Consider the following 22,494-nt stretch of genomic DNA (forward strand, 5'->3'; position numbering starts at 1 on the left):
GCTTCTATCCCCAGGCCATCAGGCTGCTCAACGAACAATGAACACTACACAACAACCATCAAACGCACATAGCACACACATCCACACGCACACACTCACTTTAAACAAACACACTGTAGCACCCACTCCCCACACTTTATATTTATTGATAAAGGATTTGCACTACAACTCGTACACCTTACTGTAAATTGTACCTAAATTGTACCTCATCCCATTTCTGCTTTGCACTATATAGTATTGTATATTAGTACACTGCATAGTATTGTATATTATATGGTAACTCAGTTACGTCTATTCTGCATCGAACATTGTACATATGTCTATACTGAACACTGTGACCTCATTTTCTACTTCTAATTTACATGCTATACTATGTTATTTGATACTTATCTTGTCTAGCACAGTCTCTGGAGCGTAACAGTAAGAAGCATTTTGTATAAAAGTATTCTGTACTTCTGTATGACAACTATTAGAGAAACTTGAAACTTGAAACTTGTATCATTGAACCAGCGACCATCTCAGATCATGGACCTCTAACTCTTCAACTTAACCTCAGTACCAATAAGATCTTTAAATATTGGAGGCTCAATGTATCCATGCTGTCTGACTCTCACACACGGGAGAGGATAAGTGAAGAACTGAAGAGTTATTTTGATCTCAACAATAAGGGGGATGTCTCACCATAAATTTTATGGGACGCGGCAAAGGCTGTAATGAGAGGTAAAATTATCTCAATTTCAAGTGCACTAAAGAAACAGCGAAATGAAAAACAGCAGAACCTAGAAAATTTGTTAAAAATACTAGAAAGGAAACATAAACTGAACAGAGATGAGGAAGACTTAAAAGCTCTACTAACCTGCAGACAAAAACTAGATGACCTGTTGACATACAAAGCGGAAGGAGCCCTTAGATTTGCTGGTAGGAATTACTATGAGATGGGAAATAGGGCAAGCAAGCTACTGTCATTCCAGCTCCACAAAATACAGTCAAGTCGGATAGTTCCAAAGATTAAACACCCCAGCACACACATGGAAGTAATGCAAACACAAGAAATTGCTAATGCATTTGCAGATTACTATACCGACCTCTACAAAGCACAGCAATTGGAAAACAAGAAAGAAAAAATCAACAACTTCATAGATAACCTTAAACTTTCTAAACTATCCCCAGATGAGGCGGATGAGCTGACCTCCCCTATTACGGAGATGGAGATAGGGGAAACTATTCAGATGCTTAAGAACAATAAATCACCAGGTACAGATGGGTTTTCAAATGAATTTTATAAACATTTCACTGAACAGTTAACACCAGTATTAAGTGTAGTTTATAACTATGCCCTATCTGAGAGTGACCCACCAGGAAGCTGGTCAGAAGCTATTGTCTCGGTAATACATAAAGAAGGTAAAGACCCCACAAGATGTAGTTCCTATAGGCCCATAAGTCTCCTTTGCAACGATTTCAAGATATTGACATCTATATATATATATTGAATACAGAAACATATAATAAAACTGATCCACCCAGACCAGACTGGCTTTATCACTGGTCGACAGGGTGCTAACAACATCAGAAGAACTTTAAATCTGCAAACAGTGGCTGGATCTCGAAAAGAACCATCAATGCTTCTCGGCTTAGATGCTGAGAAGGCATTTGATAGAGTTGATTGGCTGTACCTTGAACTAACATTGAAAGGTATGGGATTCAATAACACATTTATAGATTGGATAAAATGTTTATATAAAAATCCTAAATCTAGAGTAAGGGTGAATGGTCACTGCTCTCACTTCTTTGAGATACAGAGAGGGACACGCCAAGGAGACGTTTTGTCTCCGTTACTATTCGCGATTGGCATAGAGCCACTAGCGGAGATGATTAGATCAAACCCTCAGATACAGGGAATAGATGACCAAAAAGGCATTACACACAAGATCTCGTTATTTGCTGATGACATTTTACTTTATATCAAAAACCCTTTAGAATCAATTCCAAACATAATGATGGATTTAAGAAATTACGGCGAACTGTCGGGTTATAAGATAAATGAGACCAAATCAGAAGCCATGATGATAGTGGGAACATGGCCAACACATCTGAATAGTATAGCACCCTTCCATTGGGCTAGAGACGGATTCAGGTATTTAGGAATCATTCTGACTCCCAGCAGCAATCAGTTATATCAAGCAAACTACGAAAAGTTGATTGTACAAATCAAATCAGACATGGCCAGATGGGACATTTTACCTCTCTCCCTAGTGGGAAGAATAGAATCAATTCGAATGAATGTGCTACCTAGACTTATTTTCCTCTTCCAGTCTCTACCTATACCAATACCTGCCACTACCTTTAAAAGGTTAGATAAACTCCTATCCAAATTTATCTGGCAGAGGAAAATACCTAGAGTAAGGCTCAAAACACTATGTTTGCCAAAGAACAAGGGTGGTCTTGGTCTGCCAAACCTAAGAAACTACTACTGGGCAGCTCAATTACGCATACTTGTGCATTGGATACAAAAGGACCTAGACTCTGGATGGGTACAGATTGAGCAAAACTCAAGTCCAAAGACTCCTCTCAGATCCATAATATTCCTAGGGAAAGCATACTGGAAAAAAATTAAGATTGGTAACAAATGGATTACAAATACATTAAAGGTGTGGGAAAGTGTAAAGAAAAAGGGGGGAGGTCCACGATCAATATCTAGGGCCATGCCAATAGCAGACAATACAGAGTTCCGGCCAGCTATGGAGGATGGGGGTTTTAAAAAGTGGGCGGATTTGGGCCTGGTTACTAGCAATCAATTAATGGAAGGAGACTGTTTTAAATCGTTTGCACAGCTACAGCAATGTTTTGATCTACCTTTGAAAGACATGTTTAGATACTTTCAAATAAGACACTATGTAATGACTCACAGTGAGTGGGAAGCAATTAAGAGACCGTCAACAAATGTGGAGCGGTACTTTATTAACATAATAGAAAAAAACTTGATGGAAAGAAAGCAGATATCCAATATTTACAACATGTTACAACTAGACGATCCAGGAGACACCACCTATATTAAAGAAAAATGGGAGTTGGAAGCTAATGTGATCATAGAAAATGAAGAATGGGAGGACAGCCATTCAAGCAATCATAAAATCACAAATAGCCCAATGTGGAAGGAGTTTGACTGGAAGGTCAAGGTCAGGTACTTTAGGACTCCTCAAGTTCTCTCCGGATTTGCTGGTGGGTCCTCACCACTATGTTGGAGAGGATGTGGAATGATCGGAGATCATACACATATTTTCTGGGACTGTCCAAGGGTGCAGACATTTTGGGTGAATATCAAAAATGAGATTAAAACCATTCTAGATCTTGACTTACCTCTGAATCCATCGTACTATATCTTGGGATGTATACCGAAAGGCACATACTATGGAGATACGTTATACATCTTGAGAGTGATACTATTAATAGCAAGGAAAATGATAACTATGGCATGGTTACAAAATCAACCACCGACAACCAAACAATGGACCAAGAGACTGAGACAGATGTATACAATGGAAGAAATGACAGCACAATTGCAACTGAAAAAAGACATGTTTATGCAGAGATGGTCACTTGTAATGGTAAATTCATCAATGATGAATGACTTACCTTGGCTTCATCACACAATTCATTCAAATGGCGTTTTACTGCATTTGCATTTTCATCTGACTTCATGAGCCCTTTCAATACATCTCTTGACTTAGCAGCTTTCTTTACACACAAGCCTCTTGTCTTCTGGCTGTTTTCAACCAACATTTCCAAGCCTTTGGCTGTGTACTTGCAAACTCGTTTTTCCCTTTCAGGATCCTGTCCAACATTGCCATCTAGTGGCTGAGCATCAGACATGTTCATTCACAGTTTTCCAACAGCTTAACACTTTGATCGCCATGGGATAAATTCATAATTTACCATCCCTCACCATCTCTATTTGTCTATGGAGAAGTTCCCCTTCTTTGCAGGGCTATAACTTTTTAAATTCTATTGCTAAATTGCCATTATTATGGCCCATTCAATGTCCTATATGTATTGTTCAGGGTGTAGCAACGTTAAACTTTTTCATTCACATATTCATACTAAAATATGGTCTAAAGTATAAGTATGTTTTTATCGTTTTCTGCAGCTTTCTTCAGAACGTGATTTATAGCCCTAAATGCATTATATTGATGATCAAATACAGTTTGGTAGGAATCTGTGCGAGATAAAAAATTTCAACTGGATGTGCTTCTAGAAGTTTCTACGTATCATCTGATGATGACCGGATGGGCGGGGGATCGTTTATAATTCCGTGGGCAGCGTTAGATGATTCATCCAGAGTGGGTCATATGTTCATCATAGCAGTTTATATCGAACACGTTAGAATATAACGCTGAATCTTACCGTGGCTTCCTCGCGGCGCTGGCAGATGAGCGTGGAACAGAATTTTTTCCATTATGGGATGTAGAAATGCCCGATCCATTTCCAGGTTGTATAATAGTATATACGTCCAAATCATGTTGTTTTTTCGAGTTATTTGCACCGATCGATGTTCACTGTATCAAGACGGAGTCTCTCTAACGATAGCGAGTGCCCGGACCACATATGGATGAGCACTACCGGTTCAAAGGCTCATTTCCGGTTGGCGATCTGCCGATCTGCCACCAGATGGCGCTCTTGAACCGCTAGAGAGTTCAGTGGAGCTTTGCAGTGTGTCTCAGGGCTCCGGAGGGGAAATATGATTTCGATCACAGATTTTTGAAATATTGACATCAAAGACGAGTTACGGCGTCTTCGGCAGAATGAGCATGGCTAGGAATGACGTCTTAACTCGTCCCCGGCGATCATAGTGTTAATTCACAACTCACTCAGTAGAGCTGCGCAGGTGTTTCTAATCACCTCAATCAGCCGCCATATTGGCTGTGAAACAATCTGTCCTTCTGAAGCCTTTGATGATGTCCTAGTTTCACTCAGCTGTAGAGCGACGTTCTTACTTGAATGTAACGGCAATTTTTCATTTCCAATGTCCTGTTTTCTGCCCGTTACTTCACAGGTATGGTAGGGAGTGATCTTACGCAGTAGACACAGCAATGATGGATGTCCAGTCGTGATTCCAGGTTTAGGGGTGTTTATTGCTGAAGTTGCAGTTGTACATTCAATTTATTGCTAGAGTGGGTTCTGTAGGAATTATATGGTATTCTATATTTATTTGGTATTTCTTGTCTTCTGGTTGCTGAGCTGCTGAGCTTCTGTTACTGAGCTACTGGTAAGAACGGTGTGCTTCTCACTACCTGTGTCCTAGTTGATTACTGCACCTGTGACCCTAAATACCTAACCAGTGCTGTCAAATCTAAAACCCGCCACCAGGTGTCCAATAATAATATTACAAATAATAAAATAATATGCCACCATCATAATGGCTCCTACAGAATGGTTAAGCATTTCTTATTTTATTTATTTCAATTCTGCATGTGTCATTTAGATTTGAGAGAGTCGTCCTTTATTGATTTTGATCTTTGTGTAGTTACAAAATGTACGATACAGCTTTTTACTTTTACAAAAATGTACACATTATTGATTATTGAGTTTATTGCTGTATATTGTGATGGCTTAGCCTGCCACGCCGCACATACACGCCCACTTCTCCACAATCCATTCACAAAATGGCACGTTTTAGATTTCCACCTGTTCCCCCGCCCCTCTATAACATTTAAAAACCAACCTTAACAAAATGGGAGTTGGCAAGTAATTTCCCTTCCTTGTCATTGCGCTGCCCTACTGTCGATCTGGGTAGGGCGTAGACCAGTGGTTCCCAAAGTCGGGGTCGCGACCCAAAGGTGGGCCGCGAGCAGCCACGGGAGGGCCGCGAGATGATTTCCAAAAAAAAAAAAAGTTAAAAGATATATATTTTTTTTCAGGCCACTGAACTTAGAAGCAGGCCAGGACAGTGTTTCTAGTTGTATTCTAAAATTCTATTCTATTGTATTCTAAAATGTGACTATATGGTTTTATATTAACTTAATAAATAAACAAAAACTAAAAATCTACTTATTTCAACGAACATTTCAAACTAAATAACAGATTATGCACATAAAACGCTGAAAACAACCGAAGCAACAATAGTATTTTAATGAGGATATTATTATTATCATTATTATTTTGCAACAAGTTAGCCCTCTCATAAATAGCACATATAAATGAATAACTAACTTGAACTAACTTAATAGGATTGAAGTGATATTTGGCTTAAAAAATCGGTCGCCTGACAAAAAAAAAAGAAAAAAAAAGCCTGACGATGTGCATTGGGCCGCGGCTCTCTGACGCCTTATTTTCCGGGTCCCGGCCTGAAAAGTTTGGGAACCCCTGGCGTAGACTACCACATGCCTCCTCTGTCGGTCTGGGTAGGGTGTAGAATAGACTACCACGTATGTGGTGTAGACTACCACGTGTCTCCTCTGTCAGTCTGGGAAGGGTGTGTAGACTACCACATGCCTCCTCTGATACATGTGGAGTCGCCAGCCGCTTCTTTTCACCTGACAGCAAAGTGTTTCACTGGAGAGCGGAGGTGCGTGCAGAGGTTCACACTATCTCCCCCAGACCCCCTTCCTGCTGAACAGGCCAGTAGGAGTTGCTATCACAACAACCAGGACTCATACCCCACTGGCTCACCCGCAAACGCTGCCAATTGTGTTCGTAGGGACAACTGACCAAGATGGCTGTACCACTGACACCGGGGTTTGAACCCCCCGGGTCTCTGGGGTGGTAGGCGAGTGCTTAGACCTCTACACTACCCAGCCGCCCTCATCTGGAAGTCTATATGCTTTAAGCTACGTCGTATACGGGGCTCTGAACGCTGCACTGACGGGTCCTAGTCAGGAACGAAGACAGGACCGGCGGGCAGGAAACCCGGTCCTGTACTTACTTTTGACATGACTTGCTGCACAAGGTAACTGTTGTAAACCTGTGAGTATGTGGATTAATAATACTGAACTGAACTGAACTGCTGTGATTTAATGACTATATTGTTGGATGGAACTCTTTCCTACAGACTTTCCTGGAACTAAAAATAAACATTTGTAATTAACAAAGATTTGATTTTGCAAAAGATTATATATATCTTTTTAAATAAATATATATTTTTTTAATATATTCGAATTGTATTTTCATATTCGAATCCCACGCCCATCGAACAAAGCTTCGAAGTATTTAAGACAGCCCTACCCATTATATACATAAACCATATATAAACCATATACTGTATTACATTATATCCCAATGGGCATGTGATTTAATAATTTGTAGTAATTGTTTTCAAAAGTTGGTCATTGAAGATAATAGTATATTAAATTTAGATGATTCTTCAATGACACTCAACTTCCTTCTCTGCTTGCGCAACTTGATTGGCGGCTGACAACGAAATTAAGCTGATTAACTTTATACTTTTTATTTACTGTTATTTACACTTTACACACACAATTATTCCAACATTTTGGGCTCATGGGAGAGTATCAAGTGTTTCAAGTCATACGGCTCGAGTCTGAGCCGTATGAAAAAAAACTGTACATTGGAATATTGACAAGACCATACTTGGTAATTTACTGTACATTGGAGGGGGTTGTGTTCGGACATTTACAGGGGCCAGTTTCGAGTTGCAGTCTCCCTTAGGTGTTTTTTGAGAGTGTTTTTGAAAGTGGGTAGTGATTCACATTCCTTTACAGCTTTGGGTAGGGCGTTCCACAGTGGCATAATTGCGAAATGTGTTTAGTCCCTTGTTTTAGCCGAATCTGGGTTTAACATGATTTGTGGAGCTCCCTCTGGTGTTGTGATCGTGGTATTCACTGACCTTTGGGAAGTATTTTGACATGTACATGGGTACCTTGGTCGTGTAGTGTATCTTGTAGACCAGGCCCATTGCAAGTTGCTGTACTCTGTCGTCTACTCTAAGCCATCCTAGGTTGTCAAAGTGGGCAGGGGTGAGGTGGGTTCTAGGAGTAAGGTCAAGCAGTAGTCTGACCAGTTTGTTTTGAGATGTTTGTAATTTTGTTTTTAGCGCCTTTGAGGTGCTTTGGTACCATGAGGTGCAAGCATAGTCGTAGTACCCTTGAATGAGTGCTCCTGCCAGAGTCTTCAGGGTATTCTTGTTTACCAGTGAGGAGATCCGGTACAAGAATCGAGTTCGTTGGTTGACTTTTTTTATTACATTGGATGCCATTTTGTCACAGGAAAGATTTGCCTCTAGGATGGAACCCAGGTAGGTAAGATAAGATAAGATAAGATATTCCTTTATTGATCCCCTTGGGGAAATTCAGGCATCATAGCAGCATGGGGGGGAGGGGGGGGGGAGGGGTACAGGTAGTAAAACAACACAGTATACAGGTAGTAAAAGACAACACAGGCAGTGTAAACAAATTGATCAATATGGTCAATATAATTTACTATCTGACTAGCTGAGGAATATTCACATTATTCACAGTGTCACATAAGGTGCAGTATGCATGAGGTAGTGTTATAATTTACTATCTACTGAGTATACATTAATCAAAGTACCAGGGTAGTCTACGTTGTCCCCCTTGGGTTCCTATAAGTCCCAGGTCAATGTCTGGTAGCAGTCGCTGTCGCTGCCCCCTGTTGTGGGGCCTGGAGGCTGCTAGTCGCTGCCCACTGTTGTGGAGCCTGATGGCCGCTGGTATGAAGGACTGTCCGAGGCGGTTAGTTGAGTGTCGGGGGGGAATGAGTCTGTGGCTGAACGAGCTTCTCATCTTGACTAGCTCGTCGTAGAGGGGGTGGTAGGGGTTCTCCATGATGGCATCCAGCTTCCTTATCATCCCCCGCTCTACCATCACCTCAAGTCTAGGTAGCTTGACTCCCACCACGGAGCTAGCCTTCCTCACCAGCTTGTTGAGCTTGTTGGTGTCCCTTGAGTTGATGTAGCCTCCCCAGCATGCCACAGCATAGAAGAGGATGCTGGCCACAACAGACTGGTAAAAAGACTGCAGCAGTTTGTTGCACACATTGAAGGACCTGAGTCTCCTCAGGAAGAACAGCCTGCTCTGTCCCTTCCTGTAGAGGGCCTCTGTGTTGTCCGACCAGTCCAGTTTATTGTTCAGGTGTACCCCAAGGAACTTGTATGAGTCCACCATCTCCACATCCACCCCTCGGATGGAGATGGGAATCGGGGGGGGCCTCTTCTTGCCCCTCCGGAAGTCCACCACCAGCTCCTTGGTCTTACTGGTGTTGAGTTGGAGGTGGTTGCTGTCGCTCCACCCCACGAAGCTCTCCACCAGGGCTCTGTACTCCTCCTCATCATCGTCGGTGATGTAGCTTACGATGGAGGAGTCGTCTGAGAACTTCTGCAGGTGGCACCCGCTGGAGTTGCGGCAGAAGTCTGAGGTGTAGAGGGTGAAGAGGAAGGGTGACAGCACAGTTCCCTGGGGGGCGCCGGTGTTGCTCACCAGTACGTCAGACTGACTGTCCTTTAGTCTGACGTACTGTGGCCTCTCAGTGAGGTAGTCCTTGATCCAGGCCACCAAGCCGTGCTCCAGCTGCATCGCAGAGAGCTTCTCCGCTAGCAGTGACGGCTGGATGGTGTTGAAGGCGCTGGAGAAATCAAAGAACATAATCCTCACTGAGCTGCGCGGCTTCTCCAGGTGCGTGTACGCTCTGTGGAGCATGTAGATGATGGCATCCTCCACCCCGATGTTTGCCTGGTATGCAAACTGCAGGGGGTCGAGGGAGTCACGCACCAGGGGCTTGAGGTGTTGCAGGACCAGTCTCTCAAACGTCTTCATGACGTGTGACGTCAGAGCGACTGGCCTGTAGTCGTTGGGGGTGCTGGGACGTCCCTTCTTGGGCACCGGGACAATGCAGGAGGTCTTCCAGAGCTGGGGCACCCTCTCCAGCCTCAGGGAGAGGTTGAAAAGATGCTGGAGCGGTGCTGCCAGCTGCTCTGCACATACCTTGAGCACCCTGGGATTGGTGTTGTCCGGTCCTCTGGCCTTGTTTACATTAATTCTGGAGAGCTGCCTACTGACCTGACTGGTTGTGATCGTCAGGGTTGGGGGTGGTGGGCAGTCTGCTGGTGTTGGGGGTGGGGTGCCGTTGCTGATGGGTGTGGGTGGGTGGGGGGTGGGGGGGCTGCTTTGTAGGTGTGATCTGGTGCTGGTGTCGATGGGTGGGGGGAGGGGTGTGGGGAGGCCACTCTGGTCAAAGCGGTTGAAAAACGAGTTGAACTCGTTTGCACGCTCTGGCGGGCCCTCCACAGCTGTGCCCTGCTGTTTGAAACCAGTGATCTTCCTGACCCCCGCCCACACCTCCCTGGTGTTGTTGGCCTGTAGTCTGCCCTCCAGCCTGTCCTTGTAGCTGACCTTGGCTGCCCTTAGCTCTTTTTTGAGCTCCCTTTGGACAGCCCTGGCCTGCTCAGTGTCCCCTGCCATGAAGGCCCTCTTTTTCCTGTTTAGCAGGTGTTTAATGTCCTTGCTAATCCAGGGTTTATTGTTTGAAAAGCAGCGTACCTTCTTTGTGGGTACGATGCTCTCCTCACAGAACCTGATGTAGTCTGTGATGCAGTGGGATAGTCCATCAATGTCATCACCATGGGCCCTCTCAAACATATCCCAGTCTGTCGACCTGAAACACTCCTGTAGCTCCTCCTCGACGTCGTCAGACCACTGTGGGACAGACATGGTGGTCGGAGGCTGTCTCTTAATGAGAGGCGTGTATGTGGATACAAGCCTCACAAGGTTGTGGTCTGACTGGCCGAGGGGGGGCAGGGAAGTCGCACTGAAAGCCTCCTTCACGTTAGCATACAGGAGGTCCAGAGTTTTGTCTCCCCTGGTTTTGCAGGTGACATACTGGGTGAAGTTTGTCAGGGTCTTGTTCAGTCTGACATGGTTGAAGTCCCCATTGATAAAAATAAATGCATCCGGGTGTTTTGTCTGAAGCGCCGCGACGGTGGAGTGTATGACGTCACTCGCCTGCGCCGCCGCCGCGCTGGGTGGGATGTAAACAGTTAGAGCCAGGACGTGTGTTATTTCTCGCGGTAAATAGTATGGCCGCAGACTCAGTGCCAATAGTTCAATGTCGGGGGAACAGATACGTTCCTTAATGGTGATGTGCCCCGGGTGGCACCATTTGGAGTTAACAAAGACAACAAGCCCTCCGCCTCTCCGCTTGCCGCTCTGTTTACTCTGGTCGGCGCGCACCACCGTGAAGCCCTCCTGTTCGATTGCACTGTCCGGGATGTTCTCGTTCAGCCAGGATTCGGTGAAGCACAGTAGGCTTGCCTCCTTGTACTCACGCTGGTTGATCATCAGGGCTGAGAGCTCGTCGGTCTTGTTGGCCAGCGATCGCACGTTCCCCATGACGACAGAGGGCAGGTAAGGCTTGAATCTCCTGCTGTCCTTTATCCTGTCCTTCACGCTCGTGCCAGCTCAATTTCCCCGTCTGCAAATCCTTATTTCGGCTGGTAGATTCCTCGGTGGCTCTGCAACTCTGTCTCGAAAGCAGAGGAGAGCCTCCCTCGGGTAAACCAGCCCGCCGTTGTTGTTGTTGTTGTTGTTGTTGTTGTTGTTGTTGTCCTGCCGCGGGTAAACCAGCCCGCCGGTGTCCATTGTTCAGAGCTGTGCTCGACCGAACTTGCCTAACTCAGCTAACTTCACAGAAGTTGTTACAAATGCCTTAACTTGGTCTAAAGCAACGCACAGTCACTTAGACACCTATTAAGTAAGTATAATCACAAAAAGAATAAGTAAGAAAGTAGTAAACGGGATAAGAAGTAAAGGGGGTGGGAGCTGCTATGAAAAGGCTGCCACTCTCCTCGGCGCCACTACTACTCCTACTACTACTACTACTAGGTAATATCTTCTTTCCTTGTGACAATATTGTCACCCACTGTAACTGAGAAGCCGTCGGTCTTGCTGAGTTTGTTATTTGAACCGAAGAGAATGGACTCTGTTTTGCCCATGTGTAATGATAGTTTGTTATCACCGAGCCATATGCAGATTTTGCCTAGTTCTGAGCTGAGGGTTTTTTCAACCTGTAACTTGTTCTTGTCAGAGACCAGCAGGGCTGAGTCGTCCGCAAACAGGAACAAGTTGCAGTCACAAGCTGACGACATGTCATTTGCATAAATTAGGAACAGTAGCGGACCTAGTATGCTTCCTTGTGGAACACCACAGCTTACTGTGAGGGGGGGGGATAGGGTACCGTTTACCTCCACCATCTGCTCTCTCCCCTCCAGGTAGGATTGCATCCAGCTCACTGATAGACTATCAAAACCAATTGCTTTTAGCTTGTCAATCAGAATGGTGTGATTGACAGTGTCGAAGGCCTTATGTACGTCCAGCATGACCATGCCGCAGTATTTGCCCGCGTCCACCTCTTGTTTGATGTGGTCGTTTAAATAGAGAAGGCATGTGTCAGTGGAGTGGGATGTTCTGAAGCCAGATTGGAATTCGTAGATTAGATTTAGAAGGTATTTTTCTACCTGTTCGTATACAGGTAGCTGTGTTGCGCGTTACGAGGGAATATTAACCTGTAAAACCCATATTGAGCTGGAATTAAACCACCATATACGAATACAACCTCTCCTCATTCTTCCTGACATTACTGCATGCCTGATGGCTACAATACGTTCACTAGGCACCGATTGGACAAGTATTATTATGCAGCTGAGAGAGAATGTTTTCTCTCAACCATCATTTCTTTGGACAATAAACCGTATAAACCACATCAGCTGCAGCCTGGACATTAAACTCTGTCAACATCCACAATTTATTTTGTTACCCGAGTACAAAAACATCTAGTAGGTGCATCGTGGCGCATTGTCAGTTAGTTAATGACAAGCGGCCACTAAACCTTAAGTTCTCCAACTAACGTTATTTATTTTTATTGTTCCTGTTAATAATAATTAACATAAGTAGCATGGTAATAATATGTAGGTTATTGATCAATGAATGTATTGATACATTAATGGTGTACAAATGATACACCAGTAGAAGTCATGTTATTTCCTCATTGTCCTTTCTGTGTCGCCTCAAAAAATAGGATCGAGGCGATTTTTAGCCAGGCGACAGAAATAGCTGCGCGACCGTCGCTTCAAAATCTCCTGCCGTGTGGGTTCTCTCATTCATAACAATGGAGGCAATACAATTCTGTCGGTCGCCTCGCTAAAAAAATCGGTCGCCTGGCTAAAATCGCTCGCCGTGTGGGGACCCCTTTGACCCCTAAACATGGCAAATATGTTGCTCAATGAAATAATGCTCCTCTACTTTTACAGGTATAAGCAATTTTAAGGTAGGGCTGGGTGATTAATCAAGTTTCAACTTCAATTACAATTTTGCCCCCCCCCCCCAGACAGTAGTTTCAGCTGGTGTTGAGAGGGAGGAGGAAGCCCCCCCCCAGACAGTAGTTTCAGCTGGTGTTGAGAGGGAGGAGGGAGAAATGTTGTTGCTAACTTGTAGATGAGTGGTAGCCTTTGGTCGAGCAGAAAGGTAAAACTAATTCAGTCGTTGTCATATGATGTTCTCAAATCAATAAGTAATCATGTTTAATAATCTCTGAATTAGCCAGGGAGTCCAATGTCTCCCTGTCTCTGCATCTCCGGCGTCACCGCCCTGAGAGCAACTCTTCTTCTGCAACATGGAGCCAAAGGGAAGGCACTGCTGTCAGTCAGTGTGGTCATTTCTCCAAATGGTTACGGTTTAGTAATGAAAGCTACGTGGTGGATCTCATCTGCGCTTGCGGTCACATTCAGTCCAAAATAGGGAGAAGTAGGAACTGGTGCATTTAGAATGAATACATTCACATTTACATTGGCATTTTGTCATTTTAGCTGACGCTTTTATCCAAAGCGACTTACAAGTTTTGTACAACAAGACAGCAGGAAGGGTACAACTCTATCAGCTGAGTAACAATGTAACATGTTGAGTGCTACAGTGTAGTTTACTTTCATTACAGTCCAACATTGATAATTCATTAAGGTCACCTTTCCCTGTGTTTCAGAGGAGGATCTCACTGGAGAAGAGGAGGAGATTCCTTCGTTTAGAGGTGAAGGACACACACACACACATACACACACACAACACACACACACACACACACACACACACACACACACACACACACACACACACACACACACACACACACACACACACACACACACACACACATACAAACACACACACACACACATACAAACACACACACACACACGCATACACACACACACACACACATACACACACACACATACAAACACACACACACATACATACACACACACACACACACACAGTGTTACGACCCTGGCTCAAAGGCACGCAACCTATGTGCAAACCAACACCAAAACCCGTGCTTAACCTCAAAAATGCTACTCTACAAGGAATTACTGGTATAACTAAAGTACAAGGATTGGAAGAATGTGACAACTCTCCCCCTAACCACAGACAGACCTGCATGTGTGTCTGAAGGCCTGGTTTTAACCATGCCAGCAGGTAACCAATCAGCACCAATTAGCTAATTGGCAGCCCTCACCTGCATGCCCCGTGACACAGGAGTGATCAGGCCTGCATGCCCCGTGACACAGGAGTGATCAGGCCTGCATGCACAGTGACACAGGAGTGATCAGGCTCCTGGTACATAACACACAGACACACGCACACATGCGAGGACATCTGTGTTCTATCTTTCCTCCAACAGGCTACTCGCAGGCCAAGTGAATGGTGTGTTTATTAATACCAGCATGATCATTTATACGTGTGTGTGTTTGTGTCTGTGAGTGTGATTTAGTTTGTACATTTGCCAGTGTTTGTGTGTTTATTTGTGTATGTGTTTGTGTTTGTGTATACGTTTGTCAGGTTTATGCGTGTGTGTGTGTTTGTGTAATGTGTACAACTGCCATTGTGTGTGTGTGTGTGTGTGTGTGTGTGTGTGTGTACATCTGTCGTTTGTAGGCATGATTGTGTGCATGCGTGTGTGTGTGTCTCTGTGTTGAGTGTCTGCGTGTCTTCATGACAGTGCTGCTATGTGTGCCTTTCATATCTGCTCCACATATCAACCACATTTAGTCCTTCAGTCCCAGTATGGTGACGGCAGAGACCGATTCTGGATCAGCCGCACATTTAGTCCCCCAGTCTCAATAGCTTGCGTTTACATGGACCCTAATATTCCACTAATAATCTGAATAATAGCCTGATCAGAATTAAAATGCCTCATGTAACCCCCTCAATCAGAAGAGACCGATCTGATCGGAAGGAATTTTCAATCGGGTTGAGATGGGTGGTGTAAGCCGTGATCATTTCTCTGGATGGAATAGATGATTCTTTCTGTGCATGTTTGCCCCATGTGGGGGTTACATCAAAGCTCTTTGACGTTGTTAAGTGACGTAAAGGACTTTCTGGGGAAATTCCAAAACAAAACCTTTCTGTGTCTGTCTTTATTGGAAGCATAAAGGGTTGTTGAATGTCTTTATTGGAAGCTCAACATTAGCTAAAAGGATCGTTGAATGTCTTTATTGGAAGCTCAACATTAGCTAAAAGGATCGTTGAATGTCTTTATTGGAAGCTCAACATTAGCTAAAAGGATCGTTGAATGTCTTTATTGGAAGCTCAACATTAGCTAAAAGGATCGTTGAATGTCTTTATTGGAAGCTCAACGTTAGCTAAAAGGATCGTTGAATGTCTTTATTGGAAGCTCAGCGTTAGCTAGAAGGATCGTTGAATGTCTTTATTGGAAGCTCAGTGTTAGCTAAAAGGATTTTTTTTATCTACTTTTTCTCCCCATTTTCAATTGTTCTCCCGTCCCCAATTCCGTATTGTCCAATTCTACCCTCCCCTGTCTCGAACGCTGTTAGGCCATGCCTCCCACAAGCCGGCTGCAATGTGGACGAAGCCTTGCATCACGTGTCCCCTCCGGTACTCGAGGAGGCAGCCGTCGCATCTTTTCACCTGCACAGCGCGATCTCTCAGCGGCGAGGGTCTGCGTGGGAGGGACACACCGCCCCTGTCGCTTCCTGATTCTACTGTGCTGGCGCACCAACCGACCTGTAGGAGTCGCTGTCCACAACGTCCGATCCCCACCCACCAGCTTCCCACCCCCTAATACTGCCAATTGTATTAGTATGAACGACCAGCCAAGCTGGTAGCAACGCCGAGAGCTGGGCTCGAACCCAGCATCTCCTGCGTTGGTGGCGAGCGCCCAGCTAAAAGGATTGTTGAATGCCTCAATGGTCTGTCTGTGTAGTGAATGTCCAACTATTTCTTCTATCATGTTATTCAAATGAAGACGTACAAATTGTCAGTTTGGACCATTTAGCGTTTTCTCTGTGACTTGGACATTAGTACACGGACCAAGTTGCTGGTCCCTGGCTAGCGTGGCTTTACATTACGACTGGGGATGGAGCAAGGTTGAAAGGCTTGAAACAATGAGTTGTTGACAATTATGTACAGAACTATCAAAATGAACCCATGTGCTGTTGGGCACAGTATTTTAATTTCAGCTGTTTTTTTATTCAAAAGCAGTAGATGGCGACGAGCGCAAGAGGGCCTAAGTGTAGGCAGGGTCTTTCTGTCCAATCTGAATGATTTGAATTGGGTTGAGGAAATATTATCCATGTAAGTGCAGCTATTGTGAACACACAGACTTATCCACCATACTCAGTCCCTCTGTATCAATACTGTGACCACCCAGACTGACCCCGGATCAGACTTATCCACCATACTCAGTCCCTCTTTATCAATACTGTGACCACCCAGACTGACCCCGGATCAGACTTATCCACCATACTCAGTCCCTCTGTATCAATACTGTGACCACCCAGACTGACCCCGGATCAGACTTATCCACCATACTCAGTCCCTCTGTATCAATACTGTGACCACCCAGACTGACTCCGGATCAGTCGCGCCGAGCCTGTAGCTCACTCACCGTCATTCTCCTCTTACCATTGGTCATCATCGCCCAATCTGATAAGGGGTGTTGAAGCGAAGACTCACCGTGAAATATAATTCTCATTGTGTTGTTTCAATAATACTGTACAGCTCAGTTTCAATATGTGAATATGAACAGGTGTGTAGAAGAATAGACTAGCCCGGCGGTCAGGTGGCGTAGCGGAGATTGCGTTCGTCACCAACGCCGGAGAAGCTGGATTCGCCTGTTCGAATCCAGCTCCCGGCATTGCTATCAGCTTGGCTGGCCGCTCACACTAATACAATTGGCAGTATTAGAGGGTGGGAAAGCTGAAGGGTGGGTCCTGGGCGTTGTGGACAACGGCCTCCCACACGCTACACTCTCCCCGGTGAGAATCTGCGCGGCCAGGCTGGCCTGCCGGCAGGCTGCACATGCGTCGGAGGAAAGCATGTGACAGTCTCCGGTCTCCCGGACCAACAGTAGGAGAAAGTGCGCAACAACCAGGAAGGGTGGGATGGGAGAAAAATCGGGAAAAAGAGGGGAAGAAAGATAATAAAAAAAAAAAAAAAGAAAGAAGAATAGACTAGCCTGACATGTCAGACCCATGGAATGCTAATCTATCTATCCATCTATCCTCTTTGTCTCCAGGTCGTAGTCGGGGCGGTTGTGTGAAGTGCCAACAGAGCCACTCCCTCCAGCTGGCAGTCAAAGCCCTGTATGGAGTCTTTGCCTTCATTATCATCACTGTGTCTGTCCTGGCATCACTAGGTATGTACTCTGTGTCTGTCCTGGCATCACTAGGTATGTACTCTGTGTCTGTCCTGGCATCACTAGGTATGTACTCTGTGTCTGTCCTGGCATCGCTAGGTATGTACTCTGTGTCTGTCCTGGCATCGCTAGGTATGTACTCTGTGTCTGTCCTGGCATCGCTAGGTATGTACTCTGTGTCTGTCCTGGCATCGCTAGGTATGTACTCTGTGTCTGTCCTAGCATCGCTAGGTATGTACTCTGTGTCTGTCCTACTCTGTGTCTGTCCTAGCATCACTAGGTATGTACTCTGTGTCTGTCCTAGCATCACTAGGTATGTACTCTGTGTCTGTCCTACTCTGTGTCTGTCCTAGCATCACTAGGTATGTACTCTGTGTCTGTCCTAGCATCACTAGGTATGTACTCTGTGTCTGTCCTGGCATCGCTAGGTATGTACTCTGTGTCTGTCCTGGCATCGCTAGGTATGTACTCTGTGTCTGTCACACCACAAACCTGGTTTTGGTCGGGAAACAAAATGGGTCATGGGCCTTCTTCTGGTGGGTCCCCACATGACAACAGTAGTAATATGTTTGTGACATGTTTGAATGAGCCTGGGTCACGACATGACAACAGTAATAATATGCTTGTGACATGTTTCAATGAGCCTGGGTCACATGACAACAGTAGTAATGTCTTTGTGAGCTACATGGGATCAGGTGGGACTGCTGTTACAGTCAGAACCACAGATAAGATGCTTTTCTCGTTATCGGCCCACGGAGGTTGTAAATCTCTGTGTTTATATCGACTCAGGCCTCTGGAGGGTTGACAGAGGGTTACACACACACACACACACACACACACACACACACACACACACACACACACACACACACACACACACACACACACACACACACACACACACACACACACACACACACACACACACACACACACACACACACACACACACACACACACACACACACACACACACACACACACACACGCACACTCACTCATACTAACACACACGTACACACACACACACACACACACACATGTACACACACACAGTCACACACACACATGTACACACACACACATGTACACACACACACACACTCACTCATACTAACACACACGTACACACACACACACACACGTACACACACATGTACACACACACAGTCACACACACACATGTACACACACACACACACACACATGTACACACATGTACACACACACACTCACTTATATTAACACACACACGTACACACACGTACACACACATGTACACACACATGTACACACACATTCACACACACAGTCACACACACACACACACACACACACACACACACACACACACACACACACACACACACATGTACACACACAGTCACACACACACATGTACACACACACACACACACACACACACATGTACACACACACACACATGTACACACATGTACACACACACACACTCATATTAACACACACACACACACGTACACATACACACATGTACACACACACACACACACACACACACACACACACACACACACACACACACACACATTCACACACATGCACAGCATCACCACTGCAAGCACAGTAATTTGTAAGAAAAAAACTGTGCTCTACAACACAGGAGTAGTGTTACCCAATTGACTGAGAACACATACAGTACATGTTCTAGATCTCTATATCACATCTGGTTCACGTCTAACATTACTGTATTACTTGACTATAAGTCATTCAATTCCATCAGGAGCACCAGGGAGTCTTGTTATGTTCTTCTAGTGTCCATTTCACCACAAAACACACATCTGAAAAGGAAATTCAAAAGACAAAACTGAATGACAAAACTGAATACTACTACAGGGATACTACTACAAGGACATACTGAAGGATATTATTATTGATTGATTGATTGAAAACTTTATTAACAGATTGCAGAATGGGTACAATACAGTACAGCTCAATACACACAATTGTTAAGGGGATGCAGACCAGAGAAAGACTTTCGTCTTGTTTACATCAGGGTCCCCCATTTTCAATTAAATTCATAATGACATTTATGACATACGCAACATACAGATATACAGATATATATCATGACATTTATGACAAACTTGACACACAGATATAGAGTACTGTTACATTTGTGACATACAAGATAAGCAAATATACAGTACTGTTAAACAGAGATCCTAATATATACATAGGAGGGGGAAGAAACTGTACATTAGGAGGGGGTGGGTCGGTGGGAGGGGCGGTTCTGACATTTACGGGGGCCAGTTTCGAATTTCAGCCTCCCGTAGGTGCTCTTTGAGAGCTGTTTTGAAGGTGGGTAGGGATTCACATTTTTTACGGCTGTGGGTAGGGCGTTCCACATTGATGTGGCATAATTGCTAAACGTGTTTAGTCCCTTGTTTGAGCCGAATCTGGGTTGCACATGATTTGTGGAACTCCCTCTGGTGTTGTGGTCGTGGTATTCACTGACCTTTGGGAAGTACCTCGACATGTACATAGGTACCTTAGTGGTGTAGTGTATCTTGTAGACCAGGCCCATTGCAAGTTGCTGTCTGTCATCTACTCTAAGCCATCCTAGGTTGTCAAAATGGGCAGGGGTGAGGTGGGTTTTAGGAGTAAGGTCAAGCAGTAGTCTGACCAGTTTGTTTTGTGATGTTTGTAATCTTGTTTTTAGTGCCTTAGAGGTGCTTTGGTACCATGAGGTGCAAGCATAGTTGTAGTACCCTTGAATGAGATCCGGTACAAGAATCTTGTTTGTTGGTTGACTTTTTTGATTACATTGGATGCCATCTTGTCACAGGAAAGATTTTCCTCTAGGATGGAGGACCCCAGGTATGTAATTTCATCTTTCCTTGTGACAATATTGTCACCCACTATAACAGAGAAGCCGTTTGTCTTGCTGAGTTTGTTATTTGAACTGAAGAGAATGGACTCTGTTTTACCCAGGTGTAATGATAGTTCGTTATCTGCAAGCCATGTGCAGATTCTGCCGAGTTCAGAGCTGAGGGCTTTTTCAACCTGCAACTTGTTCTTGTCAGACACCAGCAGGGCTGAATCGTCCGCGAACAGGAACAAGTTTCAAGTTTCAAGTTTCAAGTTTCTTTAATAGTTGTCATACAGAAGTACAGAATACTTTTATACAAAATGCTTCTTACTGTTACGCTCCAGAGACTGTGCAAGACAAGATAAGTATGAAATAAAATAACATAGTATAGCATGTAAATTAGAAGTAAAAAAAATGAGGTCACAGTGTTCAGTATAGACATATGTACAATGTTCGATGCAGAGTAGACGTAACTGAGTTACCATATAATATACAATACTGTGTAGTGTACTAATATACAATACTATATACTATATAGTGCAAGGCAGAAATAGGATGAGGTGCAATTTACGTACAATTTACAGTAGGTGTACGAGTTGTAGTGCAAATCCTTTATTAATAAATATAAAGTGTGTTTGTGTGATCTAAAGTGTGGAGAGTGGGTGCTGCAGTGTGTTGTTTGTTTAAGTGAGTGTGTGCGGGTGTGTGTGCTGTGTGCATTTGATGGTTGTTGCATAGTGTTTATTGTTTGTTTAGCAGCCTGATGGCCTGGGGATAGAAGCTACAACAAGTTGCAGTTACAAGCTGACGACATGTCATTTGCATAAATTAGGAACAGTAACGGTCCTAGTATGCTTCCTTGTGGAACACCACAGCTCACTGGGAGGGGGGGGGGGGGGGTAGTGTACCGTTTTCCTCCACCATCTGTTCTCTCCCCTCCAGGTAGGATTGCATCCAGCTCACGGATAAACTATCAAAACCTATTGCTTTTAGCTTGTCAATCAGAATGGAGTGATTGACAGTGTCGAAACCCTTTTGTAGGTCCAGCATGACCATGCTGCAGTATTTGCCCGCGTCCACCTCTTGTTTTATGTGGTCGTTCAAATAGAGAAGGCATGTGTCAGTAGGGTGGGAAGTTCTGAAGCCAGATTGAAATTCGTAGATTCAGATTTTCTTCCGCAAAGTAGGCTACTTTTTGACCTGTTCGTATACCATTTTTTCCATGACTTTCGAGATGGAAAGGGTGGTAGTTGCCTGGGTCTAATTTGCTGCCTTTTTTGTGCAGGGGGGTCACTCTCGCAATTTTGAAGTCTTTGGGGACGTGTGCCTGTTTTATGGAGAGGTTTATTAACCATTACAAGGATACTACTACAGGGATATTACTACAAGGATATTACTACAATGATATTACTACAAGGATATTATTACAAGGATATTATTACAAGGATATTACTACCAGGATATTACTACATGCATATTACTACAGGGATATTACTACCAGGATATTACTACAGGGATCTGGGATGAAACCTACTTGGTCTAGACGCACTATAGATGGGACTACCTTCTACAAACGAAGTGCAAGGATCTTAGCCAGGATCTTATAATCACAATATAATACAGTGGTTACCCATCAGAATTGGATATTTTTTTATTTAAATTTTTTATCACTCTTTCTCCGATATTTTTCTGTTTTCTCTCCGTCCCAATTTAGTCGTTGTGCCAATCCCCCCCCCCCCCCCTCCCCTACCTGGTTGTTGTGCGCATGTTCTCCTACTGGTCGGTACAAGGGAACCCTGAAGTATCTGCACGCTTCCTCCAACACGTGTGGCGACAGCCAGTGGCTCTCTTCTCACCTGGCAGCGAGGGCTCTCATTGGTGAAGTGTAACGCGTGGGAGGTCACGCTGCCTTCCTCAAGTCCTGCCTCTGCTGAGCAAGCACCCAGACCTGACCTGTAGGCGTCGCTGTC

The 22,494-nt window shown here is 44.5% G+C and overlaps 1 protein-coding gene across 1 annotated transcript in view; it reads left to right on the forward strand.

The window, feature by feature from the left end:
* The window catches only part of scara3 (scavenger receptor class A, member 3), a 134,630-nt gene that overhangs the window by 57,811 nt on the left and 54,325 nt on the right, over window positions 1-22,494 (forward strand). The window contains exons 3-4 of the mRNA XM_084314825.1: window positions 13,999-14,043; window positions 17,554-17,673. Of these exons, the coding sequence (XP_084170951.1) occupies window positions 13,999-14,043; window positions 17,554-17,673 (165 nt within the window). The remainder of the gene's footprint in view (window positions 1-13,998; window positions 14,044-17,553; window positions 17,674-22,494) is intronic.

Source organism: Notolepis coatsorum (genome assembly GCF_963971535.1).
Source record: "Notolepis coatsorum genome assembly, chromosome: 5".
Classification (NCBI taxonomy): Eukaryota; Metazoa; Chordata; class Actinopteri; order Aulopiformes; family Paralepididae; genus Notolepis; species Notolepis coatsorum.